Genomic DNA, 16,387 nt, shown 5'->3' on the forward strand with positions numbered 1-16,387 from the left:
AAGACCTCAAATAGCCAGAGGAATGTTGAAAAAGCAAAGCAAAGCTGGTGGCATCACAATCTGGACTTCAAGCTCTATTACAAAGCTGTTATCATCAAGACAGCATGGTACTGGCACAAAAACAGACACATAGATCAATGGAACAGAAGAGAGAGCCCAGAAATGGACCCTCAACTCTACGGTCAACTAATCTTCGACAAAGCAGGAAAGAAAGTCCAATGGAAAAAAGACAGTCTCTTCAACATATGGTGTTAGGAAAATTGGACAGCCACATGCAGAAGAATGAAACTGGACCACTTCCTTACACCACACACAAAAATAGACTCAAAATGGATGAAAGACCTAAATGTGAGACAGGAATCCATCAAAATCCTAGAGGAGAACACAGGCAGCAACCTCTTTGACCTCAGCTGCAGCAGCTTCTTCCTAGACACATCACCCAAGGTAAGGGAAGCAAGGGCAAAAATGAACTATTGGGACTTCATCAAGATAAAAAGCTTTTGCACAGGGGGCACCTGGGTGGCTCAGTCATTGGGCGTCTGCCTTCGACTTAGGTCATGGTCCCGGGGTCCTGGGATCAAACCTCGCATTGGGCTCCCTGCTCAGCGGGAGGCCTGCTTCTCCCTCTCCCACTCCCCCTGCTTGTGTTCCCTCTCTCGCTGTCAAATTAAAAAAAAAAAAAAGCTTTTGCACAGCAAAGGAAACAGTCAACAAAACCAAAAGACAACTGACAGAATGGGAGAAGATATTTGCAAAGGACATATCAGATAAAGGGCTAGTATCCAAAATCTATAAAGAACTTATCAAACTCAACACCCAAAGAACAAATAATCTAATCAAGAAATGGGCAGAAGACACGAACAGACGTTTTTTCAAAGAAGACATCCAAATGGCCAACAGACACATGAAAAAGTGCTCATCATCACTCAGCATCAGGGAAATGCAAATTAAAACCTCAGTGAGATACCATCTCACACCAGTCAGAATGGTTAAAATTAATAAGTGAGGAAACGACAAATGTTGGCGAGGATGCGGAGAAAGGGGAACCCTCCTACACTGTTGGTGGGAATGCAAGCTGGTGCAGCCACTCTGGAAAACAGTATGGAGGTTCCTCAAAAAGTTGAAAATAGAGCTACCCTATGACCCAGCAATTGCACTACTGGGTATTTACTCCCATACAAATGTAGTAATCTGAAGGGGTATGTGCACCCCGATGTTTATAGCAGCAATGTCCACAATAGCCAAACTATGGAAAGAGCTCAGATGTCCATTGACAGATGAATGGATAAAGAAGATGTGGTATATATATTTACAATGGAATATTATGCAGCCATCAAAAAAACCGAAATCTTGCCATTTGCAACGACATGGATAGAACTAGAGGGTATTATGCTAAGCGAAATAAGTCAATCAGAGAAAGATAAGTATCATATGATCTCACTGATATGAGGAATTCTTTTTTTTTTTAATTTATTCATGAGAGACAGAGAGAGAGAGAGAGAGAGAGAGAGAGGCAGAGGGAGAAGCAGGCTCCCAAGGAGCAGAGAGCCCGATGCGGGACTCGATCCCAGGACCCTGGGATCATGACCTGAGCCGAAGGCAGACGCTTAACCATCTGAGCCACCCAGGCACCCAATATGAGGAATTCTTAATCTCAGGAAACAAACTGAGTGTTGCTGGAGTGGTGGGGGGTGGGGAGGGATGGGGTGGCTGGGTGATAGACATTGGGGAGGGTATGTGCTACGGTGAACGCTGTGAATTGTGTAAGACTGGTGAATCACAGACCTGTACCTCTGAAACAAATAATACATTATATGTTAAAAAAAAAAAAAAAGAAGATAGTAGGAAGGGAAAAACGAAGGGGGGAGAATCGGAGGGAGAGATGAACCATGAGAGACTATGGACTCTGAGAAACAAACTGAGGGTTTTAGAGGGGAGGGGGGTGGGGGGATGGGTGAGCCTGGTGATTGGTATTAAAGAGGGCATGTATTGCATGGAGCACTGGGTGTTATACACAAACAATGAATCATGGAACACTACATCAAAAACTAATGATGTAATGTATGGTGACTAACATAACATAATAAAGTAGAATTTAAAAAAAATGTTTCTCCAATTTTGTATCATCTATCTATCTATCTATCTATCTATCTGTCTATCGTCTATTTATCTAAATGGCTGGTTGAAAATTGGTTGATCAGATAGTATTCAATATATAATCAGGACATTAGCATTATGGGGCTTACGTTAGAATCTTGGCTAATGTCAACAGGATGTAGCTGATAATACATATTTCCTCAGTTTCATTTAGGGTTCATGTGGTTAAAGGGGGGGACAAATTTTAGATTTGCATTAATATCTGCAATTGCAAGAGAAAGTTTCTAATATATTTTGATACTGTTGGAAGGACGAAAATAAACATAAACATTTTACTGAACTTATTTATTTGTGATCATTTGGATTCTAAATTATCTAAATTCTAGATGTAGATTGGCCTGAAATTTTATTTCATATTTTCATGTGAAGAAATTTCTGGGAAATATTTAAATTTCTTAATATCAAAATAATTTCTAAGAAATTCAGAAATAATCACTAATATAATCCTTATGTTAATCAAAATGTATCCTATTCCTTAAACTAGCTGACAGGAGGACCTCTCCCTAGCATGACTTTTTCTAAAGCACTATTTTTAATGTAAATGGGACTTACAATGTTTGATGTGCTTTTCTTTCAAAACTATACATCAGACTGTTCCAATTCTGAAGAACATTTTTTTCTTTTCATTTTGCCTGGGTTGTTATGGTTTGATTTAGTTAGAACTTGAAACCATTTATTGCTTTATTTTAAATTGGGGCATCAGGGGCACCTGGGTGGCTCAGTCGTTAAGTGTCTGCCTTTGGCTCAGGTCATGATCCCAGGGTCCTCGGAAGGAGCCCCACATCGGGCTCCCTGCTCAGCAGGAGGCCTGCTTTTCCCTCTCCCACTGCTTGTGTTCCCTCTCTCATCGTCTCTCTCTCTCTGTCAAATAAATAAAAATAATAAATAAATAAATAAATAAATAAATAAATAAATAAATAAATTGGGGCATCATAGTATTTTGCTGAAAAGGGCTCTCAACTGTACTTTTTTAAACAGCTTTATTATTGTGGAATAACGGAATACAATCAGAGTACTGATTGTGTTTTCTTACTTTCTAGATTCTTGATGCTCTGGAATTTGTGACCTTAATCCTGGAGGTGGGAGGTAATTCCTAGAGATAGCAAACAACTCCCCTGTGAGCATACTTTGGATGTACAAACCAACAAATCCAGAGCCCTCACCCCCAATTACCTTCTTTGTTAAACTCCCACACACCAAGCCAATACTCCCCTGCCCTAAATCACCCCAGAGCCAGGTACTGGGTAGCCAGTGACCACTTTTATATCCCAGAGCCCACCAAAATTACTCAAACTATCCAATCCTAAATGTGTCAGCTACCTACCTGCCTCGCCCATCCCTTCCCATTAAAATTTCAGTAATGGCTCTGAGCCATGTTCTCCTCTTTTCCTCTTCTGCCTCCTGACCAACGCTTGTCCTTCCCCACTTGGCCCTGAGTGGCATGCCATGCCTCCTGTTTCTAGGGATCTGTCAGTATAAACTTCTTCCTTCGTGACTATCATTTCTGTGTGTGTGTATCTTACCATTTCTGTGCCTCTGTTTAATCTTACTAATTAAAACAAATTAGTACATTTTTAGAACAACTACATGTATTTAAAGTGTAAAATTTGGAAAGTGTTGACACATGTATGTCCTGTGAAGCCATCACCACAAACAAGATAATGAACGTATCCATCACCTCCAGTAGCTTCCTCAAGCTGCTTCATAAGACCTCCTTCCACGTATTCCCCCACCCACAAACCCCATCCAAAGGCAACCACAGATCTGCTGTCATTATAGATTACTTTGCATTTTCAGTAATTACATATATATGAAATAGTATACTATGCACTCTTCTTGTCTGGTTTATATATAAATTATATATAAAATATATTAGTTATACATATATGAAATACTACACTATGTACTCTTTTTGTCTGGTTTCTTTCACTCAGCATCTTTATTTTGAGATTCATCCATGTTACTGCATGTATCAATAGTCCATTCTTAAAAAAAAAGTTCCTTCTTTTTATTGCTGAGTAGTATTCCATTGTATGGTTATACTACAATTCATTTATAGAGTCACCTCTTGGTGGACATTTGAGTTGTTTCCAGTTTGGGGCTATTTACAAATTAAGCTGCTATGAATATTCATGTGCATTTTTTTTTTTTTATGGCCATATGCTTTCATTTCACTTGGGTAAATAACTAGGAGTCCAGTAGCAGGTTCATATAGCAGGTATATGTTTAACTTTACTTACTTACTTACTTACTTACTTACTTACTTACTTATTTATTTATTTATTTATTTATTTATTTATTTATTTATTTATTTATCAATGTCTTTATTTATTAAATTTTAATTCCAATTAGCTAACATACAGTGTTATATTAGTTTCAGCTGTACAATATCGTGATTCAACAGTTCCCTACATCACCCAGCGCTCAGCACAGCAAGTGCACTCCTTCATCCCCATCACCTATTTCACCCATTGCCCCATCCACCTCCCCTGTTTAACTTTTTAATAAACTGCCACATTGTTTTACAAAGTGATCGTATCATCTACATTCCCACCAGCAGTATATGATAGTTCTAGTTGCTCCATATCTTCAACAGGTGACATGGTCGGTACTTTTAATTTTAGTCATATTAATAGGTGTATAGTAGTATGTTGTGATTTTAGTTGAATTTCCTAATGACTACTCACATCTTTTCATGTGCATCTTTTCATGTGCTTATTTTGCCATCCATTTATGTTCTTTGATGAGATCTATTTAAAATCTTTGCCCGTTTTTGTTGTCATTTCCTTATTATTGAAATTTGAGAGTTTTTATGTGTTCTAGATACAAGTCCTTTATCAGATATGTGAATTGCTAATATTTTCCCACAGTCTGTGGCTTGCCTTTGCGTTTTCTTTTTTCTTTTTTTAAGATTTTATTCATTTATTTGACAAAGAGAGAAAACACAAGCAGGGGGAGTGGGAGAGGGAGAAGCAGACACCCTGCTTAGCAGGGGGCCTGATGCGGGGCTCAATCCCAGAACCCTGGGATCATGACCTGAGCTTAACTGACTGAGCCACCCAGGCATCCCGACCTTTGCATGTCTTTACCAGTGGAAGATCAGAGATCTTAATTTTGAGGAAGTTCAATTTATCAACTCTTTTCCTGCATTGAGTGTTGTATCTAAGAAATCTGCCTCATTCAGTCACAGTTTCCTACATTTTATTTTAGAAATTTTATAATTTTAGGTTTTACATTTAGTTCTATGATCCATTTTGAGTTATTTTTGTATTGTATGATGTATGCAATTGCAGCTTAATTTTTGAATATGGATTTCCAATTGTTCCAGCACTGTATGCTAAAAAGACTTTTCTTCCACTGAATTGCCTTTGTACGGTTTTTGATAATCAATGGACCATGTATGTAGGGGCTAGTTTCTAGACTCTCTACTTTGGCCACTGATTTGTCTATCTTGATGCCAATACCGTGCTATCTCAATTGCTTTAATTTATAATCAGTCTCAAAATCAGGTAATGTAAGTTCAACTCTGTTCTTTTACAAAGCTGGTTGGACTACTATAGGTTTTTTGCATTTCTATGTGAATATTTTGGAATCTGCTTGCCAGTTGCTCCACAACAAGCCGCTGAGATTTTGACTGGGATTGTGTCGAATTATAGGACAGTTTGGGGAGAACTGACATTATGAATATTGAATCCTCTGATTCAAAAACACAGTAGATCTCTTCATTTATTTCTTTAATTTCCTCTTTAACTTCTTCTCAGAAATGCTTGTAGTTTTCCCCTTGTAGTTTGTGAATATTACACTAATTGATTTAGAATGTTAAACCTCGAAATCTGGGGTACATCCATTTTGTTATGATGTATTATCCTTTTTATACATTTTTATATTCAACTTGTTAAAATTTTGTTATGAATTTTTTGCATCTACATTCATGAGGGATATTGGTGTAGAGTTTTCCAAAGAGTTTCTACAGAATTAATATTCTTTCTTCCTTAAATATTTGATAGTTTGCATTAGTGAAGCCATCGGGGCCTAGAGTTTTCTCTGTGGGCAGGTTTTTAATGATAAGGTATTGAGATTACCTAAATAGCCCTATATTCTAGAGTGAGCTTTGATATTTCCATCTTTCAAGGAATTTGTCCAGTTTATCTCAGTCACCAAATTTATTGGCATATAGCTATTTGTAATATTTCTTTGTTTTACTTTTACATCCATAGATGCTAGTAATATCATCTCTCTCATTCCTGATATTGGTATTTTTGGGCCTTCTCTCCTTTTATACTTATCAGTCTAGCTGGAGGCCTGTCAATTTTATTGATCTCGCATAACCAGATTTTTGTCTCATTGCATTCTCTCTATATAAGATTTTTATTGATTTCTACTTTGATCTTTATTTTTTCCTTTTTCTTCTTTCTCTAGTTTCTTAAGTTGGAAGCTGGGGTCATTGATTTCAGAACTTTCTTCTTTTCTTTTTTTTAATTTTAGGTAGTTAACATACAGTACAATATTGGTTTCTAGTCTTCTTTTCTAATATATGCATTTGATGTGATAAATTTCCTTCTAACTATTGCATTAGTTGCATCCCATAATTTTGAGATGTTACATTTTCATTTTTGTTCAGTTCAAAATACTTTGTAATTTCACTTTTTATGTCTTCTTTGGGCCATCAGTTATTTAGTTTCTTTAGTTTATTTAGTGTTCTTAGTCATTTAGTGTTATTTAGTGTTCTTTAGTTTCTAAATATTTTGATACCTGGAATATCATTCTATTACTTATTTCTAACTTACCTCCCCCTTAGTCAAGGAACATACTTTGTTCTTGAATTTGCTTGAATGCTTTTAAATTTATTTAACCTTTTTAAAAACTTTTTAAAATTTATTAAAGATTTTTTAATCCTAGACTATGGTCTATCCTGGTAAATGTTTCATGTATACTCAAAAGGAATGTATATTCTGTTGTTAGGTGGAATGTTCTATAAATGTCAGTTTGGTCAAGTTTGTTGACAATGTTCTTCAAGTCTTCTAAAGCCTTATTGATTTTATGCCTACTTATTTCAGCAATTATTGAAAGAGAGGTATTGGAATCTCTGACTATAATTATGAACTTTTCTATTTCTTTTTGCAAGTCTGTCAGGTTTTGCATCATGTTATTAAAGCTCTGTTTCTAAGTGCGTAAGTGTTAAGGTTTGTTTTGTCCTCTTGATGAATTTTTCCCTTTACTTTTCTGAAATGACCCTCTTTATCTCTGATAATATTCTGTTCTCTGAAATCTATTTTGTCTGGTGTTAATATAATCACTTCAGTTTTGTTTTGATTCATGTTATCATGAGATTATCTTTTCCCTCCCTTTTGCTCTTAATATATATTTGCCTTTATATTTAAAGTAGATTTCTTGTAGGCAGCATATAGTTGGATCATGCTTTTTTATTCAATCTGACAGTATCAGTGTTTAGACCATTTAATTGGGAATGTTTAGACCATTTATAATTAGTATGTTTATTGCTATGGCTAGGTTTATATAAACCACCATGCTATTTGGTTTTTGTTTGTCTCATATACCCTTTATTATCATTTTCTTTTTTCCTGCTTTATTTCGATTTGAGTATTTTTTTAAATTCAATTTTATCTTCTTTATTGGCTTATTAGCTGTACTTCTTCGTTGTATTATTTTAGTGGCTGCTTTAGGGTTTGTAGTATACCTTTTTAACTTATCATGGTCTACCTTTAAGTAATATTATAGTATTTCACAGTAGTATCAGAAACCTAAAACAGTATATTTCCATTTCTTTCCTCCTGGCCCTTGTGCTATTGTTATCAATTTTACTGCCATATGTCTTATGGCAACCAACAAGTTGTTATTATTTTTTATTTGTTACCATTTGTGTGCATGTTATATTTTTCCTCCTAGACTATAAGCTACTTGAAAATGGGATTCATAGCTGAGTCAATGGTGGCATTTAATAGGTGCTCAAAACACATTTTTTCAATGAATGCTAAAAGAGAAGAAGGAAGATGGTGGCAAAAAGACTCTGCTGCTTACCAAGGTGAAGCCCTGGACTGGCCCGACCAATGTAGAAATATACAACAGCAGCAACACCCATGTTAATGAGGGTGTAGACCCACTGGATCACAAACATGATGAGAAGAGACCCAAAAGCCTGTGGAAACAGAGTAGGAAGGGCAAGTCATCTAATGGTATATCACATGGTAAGCAAGCCACAAGGCCAGGGCCGTAAGAAACAACAGTCCCTCTCATCAACCTCTGATCACTATAACTTCTGAATAGTTGAAGTTCACGTATAATTCAAAACCTCCCGTAAGCAGATATTTGAGAAAACATCCACCCAAAAGTACCCTATAATCAAAACCATCAATAAATAGATATTCTACCCTAGCTCCTTGTCCTACCCCTCCTTAGAAGAAACAAATTAGAGTGAAATTATGCTAATTTGCTATAGCTAGAAATTTAGTGACCCAGAGGTTATCACGGATGCTTAATTATTTTTAAAGTAAACCATTGATTAAAATAAGTGGTTCATTAAATATAATCTTGCCATTTGTAGTCTCATCTAAACTCTAATGTAACATACTTAAATCACATTACTCCTAGTTAAGACTCTCCTTTCTCCTCTCCCCTATGCAGCCTCCTAGATTGACATCTCTAACTGAATTCTTTCTCAAGGACAATTGGGATAAAAATGAAGTTACTCACCCCTAACAGGGAGACCCAGGGGTTGCACACGTGGGTGTAGAAGGAAGTTGATCTCTGGATATCTTGTTCTCGGAGCGTAGACTTTAGGAAGAAATCTAAAAAATAAATGAGCCAAATCCTTGGTTACCAATTTGTTACCAAACCCTTTTCTATTTTTATGAGCAAATACCTATGAATTCCTCTTCTCCAATTTTGTAGCTCAGCCTAAAAAACAACTTCCATTCACTTCAACCCTTGACCACACTTAAGGCTTGCTTTATGAGTAACTTTACATCTCCCAAATCATGATCTCAATCCATCTACCTCTGCCTATCACCTCTTTTTTAAAAAAATTTACTCTGCTGTCTCTTACCCCAACTATTCATAGCCTACAAAGGAATCTTCCGTCAATTTGCCCTAGTATGTTTTTGCTTTCTATTACCTACCTCCTCTTTTCACTACCCTCTTACCTAGCTAAGATTCTGTAAGACTAGCAGCATTCCCTTGCTTACCTCACCTTCTTCCATACTTCAGCATTCCTCAGCAGTCTTGTACTTAGTTAACTCATTCTCCTACTCTCTGATGTAACAAATTTACAGCTTCTCCTCTCAAACGGAGCTTTTATATTCTCTCATCACAAGTCTACCAGGCTACTTGCATCTGTACCCTCTCTTCTACCTTTCCTCCTTTCACAGTGGGACGAACAGTCCCAGCTCTTACCTAAGGCAAATCCCTCCAGTTGTGCCCTGTTCAAGGGCTTTGCTTTCACATTATCAATTTCTCCATCCTCTACCAAATCATCCCCATCAAATACAAATACACTGTAATTTCTCCCACTTAAACAAATATTTCCCAGTCCACTCCTTAGTTACTGCTCTATTTACCTTCCTTATAGCAAAACTCCTCATAAGAATTGCCTATACAGTCTCTACCTCCCATTATTTTCTCAGCCCACTCTTAAGATTGTATATAACATTCCACTAAAACCACTCTTCCTAAGGTTGTCAGTGACTTGAAACTTTTCAGATTCAATGGTCAATTCACAGTCCTCATTCTTTTTTTTTTTTTTTTAAAGATTTTATTTATTTGAGACAGAGAGAATGAGAGAGAGAGCACATGAGAGGGGGGAGGGTCAGAGGGAGAAGCAGGCTCCCCGCTGAGCAGGGAGCCCCATGCGGGACTTGATCCAGGGACTCCAGGATCATGACCTGAGCCGAAGGCAGTCGCTCAACCAACTGAGCCACCCAGGCGCCCCACAGTCCTCATTCTACTGGACCTTTCAGACAGCATCTGACACATGTGATCTCTTTCTTCTTATCGAAACACTTTCTTCTCTTGGTTTCTAGGATGCCTTACTCCCCTAGGTTTCCTCCTCTCTCACTGGCCACTCCTTCTTAGTCTCCTTTGCTGGATTACCACCCCCTTCCAACTCTCAAATACTGGAGTATCCCAGCATTTATTCAGTCCCTGGCACTCTTCTTATTTCCAAATATACTCACTTCTAGGAGATTTCATCTAGTCCCAAATGGCTTTATATACTATCCACATGCTGATGTTCCAAGTAGACATCATCATCAACCTCTCCCCTGAACTGAAGTTTTGAATACCTAGTTGTCTTCTTAATATCTCCCCTTACCCGGCTAACAAGCACCTCAAGCTTTAACATGGCTAAAGCAGAAATCTATTCTCCCCAAGTCTTCTTTATCTGAATAAATGATACCACCATTCACTCAACTGTTGAAGATTTATCCTTAATCCCTCTTTTCCTCACAAATATGTCTATTCCATCAGTAATTCCTGTTGATTCTACCCCCAAAATATATCCAAAATATGACCACTCCTTACCACCTTCATTGCTCCCATCCTAATCCAAGCCACTTTCATCTTTCATCTGATTTACTGTAGTGTGTTCCTATAGTAGAGACCACAGTCATAGTACATTTCCCAGGATCTCTTGCAGTGAAGTGTGGTCACATGACTAAGTTCTCACCAGTGGAATATGAACAAAAGTGGTAAGTACCACTTCAGCACCAAGGTCTTTGAGAAAACACGTATGCCTCTTCTCTGTGCCTGTAAATCTGAACATGGTGACTGAGTCTTGACTTTATATGACAAGGTACTAAGGGATAATACAGTCAAAAGAATGGAAGGAGCCTGAGTCCCAGAATCAATGCATGGAGGAGAGCCTTCCTAGACTATTAATGCAAGTAAGAAATAAATTTCCATTGTGTTTGAGCCACTATTTATTATTATTATTATAGCAGTTTAGTCTGCCTTAATATATCTCCAACAGGCTTGGCTCTTTCTCTTACCTCACTCTATACAATACATTCCTCACAAAGCCAGTGATTTTTTTTCTTTTTTTAAGTGATCTTCTTAAAGCCTGAACCTGGTCATATCACAACCCTGGCCTGCATGGCCCTACAGTGCACTGACCTCCACTTTTCTCATGTACTCATCTCCTACCTCTCTCCCCTAGCCCACTCCTCTCAAGTTACTGCTGGACTTCTGCTGTTCTTGGAACTTGCCAATCCTATTCTCACCTGTACCTTTATACATGCCATTTCTTCTGCCTGGAACTCTTCCCCCACATACTTCCATGGCTCACTATTTTATGCAATTAGATTCTCCATTAAAATATCCTCTTCTTGGGGCACCTGGGTGGCTCAGTCATTAAGTGCCTGCGGCTCAGGTCATGATCCCAGGGTCCTGGGATCGAGCCCCGCTTCGGGCTCCCTGCTTGGTGGGAAGCCTGCTTCTCCCTCTCCCTCTCCCCCTGCTTGTGTTCCTGCTCTCGCTCTCTCTCTCTGTCAAATAAATAAATAAAACCTTTAAAAAAAAATCCTCTTCTCAGAGATATCTTTTCTGACAAACCTATCTGAAACAGTACCCTTTCTCCCCACCATCGCCTCTCTCTATCCTGTTACCCTGCTTCACTTCTTCATCATAGTAGCTATCACTTACTGACGTTACAGTATATATTTGTTTGCTTGTTTAGTATGTGTCTTTCCCTCCTAGAATGCAAGCTCAAGGACAGCAGAGACCTTCTGTGTCTATTCAGAATGTTCCCCCACACCTGGAACAGCGTTTGAAATGTAGGAAATGTTCTATACATGTGGTTAAATGAATAAAGAAACCATCCTAGCCCCCAAAGTAGTTTCTATCCTTTCAGCATCTGTCTGCCTTCATCATGTGCTTCCAACTATCATACTTATCTTTTGTATCTCTATACCTTGAGGGCAATGACTGTCTTTTTACATCTCTAAATGCCAAATCTTGGCATTTAGAAGTTTGTGTATAGGAAGTGCTCAATAAATGTCTCCTCTTTAATTGTGGATTAAAATAAACTTTGCCAAAGTTTATGATTGATTTGAATTAATGACTTTATTACTTTTTTTTTTTAAAAAGTAGGAATACTGTTGATTGCCATTAATTAAGTTGTACAATTTTAACATGCCCGAGGCATGATTCATTTTTCCAATCACAGGCTTAGTGAAATACAGTTGCCCCCTTGGTTATTAAGAAGGAACGGTATTGGTTAAGGACTTAGATTTTTGCCTCTCTGAGATCTGTGAAATGTTAAGCTCACCTTTTCACAGTTAATCTCAATCTCACACAACCTCAATTACACTGTACCTAAGGAAACTGTATGTGCGTGTATGTTTTCTGAGGAACCTGGGGGGAAACAGAAGAAAGAGGTGTGCCTTCCAGGCAAGCACAATGCAGTTTTATACATCAGCAATGTGAGGGAAAATTCATGCAAGGATGCTCAACTACTTTGAATAGGCACAATAAAGCAGGCAGACAATTATTCAGAATTCTGCACAACTATGGTTTCAAAACCCTTTGAAAATGACTAAAAGAATTTTTTCTCTTGTCAAGGATTTTGCTGAAAGAAGAAAGTCTTACAGACTAGTGTGGGAGGGGACAGTTTCTCATGTTATAAATTCTAGAATAGTAATCAAGAAAGCGACTTTACTTTATCATGCCTTATTTGCAAAACAAACAGGTAAACAAAACCATGCATCAGGCATGTTAAAAATATCAAATATAATAAACATAATTATGTCAATTTTAAAAATAACAAATTAAGTAATTTTATAGAAGGCACTTAAAATAAATATTAAACCATCTCTGAAAATATACTCCATATCTTTATCAGAATAAATAAACACATACTTCTAGTTAATATATATAAACTAAGAATGTGCATAGTCCACAAAGGATCATATTTCAAGTCCATGTGGTATTTTATTATGTTGATAATACAATTCTTTTAACCACTTTCCAAATGTTGCACATTTAAGTTATGTCTAATTTTTTGTTAACACAATGTAGCTATGAAAATCTTGAACACATCTTATGGTTTATTGTTTGGTTTTGAGTTGTTTCCTTGATATACAATTCCCCCAAATAAATTTAGAGAGTCAGAGCAATTAAATAGTTTTATATTTCTTGTTACATCATGAAAGATCATTCTCTAGAGAGAATGAACTGGAGATGTTATGTCAACTATACAGCAATAATAAAAATTAAAAATAAAAAAAAAAAAGAAGAATGAACCAGAGGGACTGTCAGCTATGGCAATATGAAGAGGTCAGTGAATCCTCTCCACAAGAAGTATACAACTAGACAAAATAATAAAAAGCAATCACTCAGGGCTCTAGAAACCAAATGGAGACAAATAATTAAGAAGTATTTATTTTTCAAAAACTGCTGGAACTGAGGGTGAGAACAGTGAGAGCCTCTGGCCTGGCCTCCCATCCCCATCCCAGTTCTTACCAGCATGGAGCCAGTCAGAAACTGGCAGTTTTGCTGTCAGAGGGGGCAAACTTGTGAGTTGTGCCTTTATAAGCTAAATGTGGTGAATACAATAGGAAACTGGGAGGGGAAAAGTCCTCAGCTTTGCTAGCCTGAGGTTGTGGACCCAGCTAGGGCAAGCCGTGGACCAACCAGAAATTTAATGGAAATATCTAGAAATGAGAGAGCCACAGAAGCACTATAGAACTATATCTCCCCATATTTCCCTGGCTGACTGGAAAACTGCTCCTGCCTGAGAAGACCAAAGAGAGACTGGCAAAAAGTAAAAGCCAGGGGAGACTGGAGAACCAGCTGCAACTTTGACTGCTTCCCAACCTACACACAGATCCACTGGCAGAGGGTGGAGCCTCATGGGCCACATAGACTCAAGGGCAACCCCCGGGAAGCCAAGCTAAAAATTAAAAATAAGAATAAAAAACTGTGTAAGGACATCAGAATCCACACACCACAGAGGAGAGAAATTCCATAGTTCAAATCTGGGAAATTTACTAAAACAAACAAAAACTTGGAAACATATACCAGAATCAGGAGTTGCCACACTATATTATCTAAATTGTCTAGTATTCAACCAAAAATTATAAAACTTGCAAAGAAACAGGAAACTGACCCTGCTTTGGGGAAAAAGCAATAAAAAGAAACTGAGTGAGTGGGCCTGCATGCTGGGTTTAGCAGACAGACTCCAAAGCAGCTAGTATGATAAATATATTCAAAGAATTAAATAAAAATACAACCTTAGGGGCTCCTGGGTGGCTCAGTTGGTTAAGTGTCTGACTTCAGCTCAGGTCAATCTTAGGGTCCTGGGATAAAGCCCCATGTTGGGTTCCCCACTCAGGAGGGAGACTGCCTGTCCCTCTGCCCCTCCCCTGCTCACTCTCTCTCTCAAATAAACAAATAAAATCTTAAGGAAAATATGATGGCAGTTATTTCAAAATAGGGGATATCAACAGAGACATATTAACATTAAAAAAAGAAACTGATGGGCACCTGAGTGGCTCAGTTGGTTGAGCGTTGGGCTCTTAATTTTGGCTCAGGTCATGATCTCATGAGATCCAGCCATGAGTCAGGCTCCATGCTCAGCGTGGAGTCTGCTTGTCCCTCTCCCTCCATCCACTCTCACGTACACACACACGCTCACACACTCTCTCTCTCTCTCTCGAATAAATAAATAAATCTAAAAAAAAGCAAATGAAAAGTCTACAGTTAGAAGGTCAAATAACAGAAATAAAAACTTTACTATATGGGCTCAACAGCAGATTTGAGATGGAAGAAGAAAGTATCAGTGAACTTGAAGATAGATCAGTAGAAATTATCCAAACTGAAGAACAGAGAGGAAAAGACGGAAGAAAAAGGAGCAGAGCCTCAGAGACCTGGGGGACAATGTAAAGTATACCAATTAATGTGTAATTGGAGTCCTATAGAGATGGGAGAGAAAGAGAAGAGCAGAATAAATATTTGCAGAAATAATGGCTCCCAAATTTGATGAAAAACTTTAATCAACAGATCCAGAAGGAATGAATCCACTGGAATTGCTTCCAGCAATGTGTACATATACCTGATTACCAGAGACCTACTATTTTTTATTTAAATTTTTGATAGCTTAATAGATGTGCAATGATATTTTAAAGGTGGTTTAATTTGTGTTCTTTGAATTAATATGATGGCCTAGTTTATAGTAGGTACTATCAGCAAGTAGCATACATTTTGTGTAGTGGTTAAGAGCACAGGACCTAAAGTGAAAAGGACCTGGTTTCAAAATCTGGCTGTCTCATAACCTGAGCAAACGTTTAACTTCTCTAAGCCTCTGTAAAAAGATAATAACAATGCCGAACTCTGAGCTTACATGAGATAATCTGTTAAGTGCTTATCTCAGTGCCAAGAACATGGACAAGCTTGAAAAATGCTGGCTATTTTTAGCTACCAACGATATTTAACAATTAACAATAAAAGTTTGTTGAATGAACAATGAACGAGTCTGGGCATTGATTTTTCAAATGTAAACTGCATATTCATCTACACACTTCTCTTCAGTAGAATCTGGAGTTTGACCTTCCTATTTTTAAAAATAATATGCATTGGACGGTATGCATTTATCAGCTGTGCTTGTCAGCATAATTGTTTCCTTCTGTGACACTGTGTTGTACAAATGTCTTTTATTTCTACTTAATCAGATCCTCTTTGTCTTTGATGATGTCTTCAATAGTCAGAAATATCTCTCCTGCACAGCTGTTATAAATAAGGAATTCATGGCTATATAAGGTATAAAATACAGCCCAGGTTAATCTTTTTGATCCATTTGATTTCAACAATGTTTACTCAATAGTGATTTGATTCTTATTATTGTATGACATCTGGTTTGTCACAGATTAGGTTCTTACAATAGTATAACTCTTTCTACTCTACTTTATTGATCAATGTTTCATTTTTTAAGCTAATGTTTTCTCAATTGTGCATCAATTTAGCCTTTTATGAGCGTTTGTTGCATGCTGTGTACTGTGCAGGAATACTGTGATGAATATAAGGTGGAAAGACATGGCTTGTGACTAAAGAAAGGCCACAGTAGGGGTAAAGAAATGAAACTAATATTTCTTTTCCTTAAGACAAACAGACATGTAGGCCCGAAAACAAATGTGTAAACAAATTTGATCTAAATGCATAAAACAATGTGTTTATTCTTTATACTACTAGCATGGATCAAATGTTATGCTTACATAGGAGAGGA

General features: G+C 37.4%; 1 protein-coding gene across 1 annotated transcript in view; it reads right to left on the reverse strand.

The window, feature by feature from the left end:
* The window catches only part of SLC12A8 (solute carrier family 12 member 8), a 123,734-nt gene that overhangs the window by 10,324 nt on the left and 97,023 nt on the right, over positions 1-16,387 (reverse strand). The window contains exons 10-11 of the mRNA XM_045902092.2: positions 8,869-8,963; positions 8,197-8,314 (exon numbers count right to left, since the gene is read on the reverse strand). Of these exons, the coding sequence (XP_045758048.1) occupies positions 8,197-8,314; positions 8,869-8,963 (213 nt within the window). The remainder of the gene's footprint in view (positions 1-8,196; positions 8,315-8,868; positions 8,964-16,387) is intronic.

This window comes from Mirounga angustirostris, unplaced genomic scaffold (genome assembly GCF_029215605.1).
Source record: "Mirounga angustirostris isolate CCGP_5_RB_7025 unplaced genomic scaffold, mMirAng1.0.hap1 SCAF_1, whole genome shotgun sequence".
Taxonomy (NCBI): Eukaryota; Metazoa; Chordata; class Mammalia; order Carnivora; family Phocidae; genus Mirounga; species Mirounga angustirostris.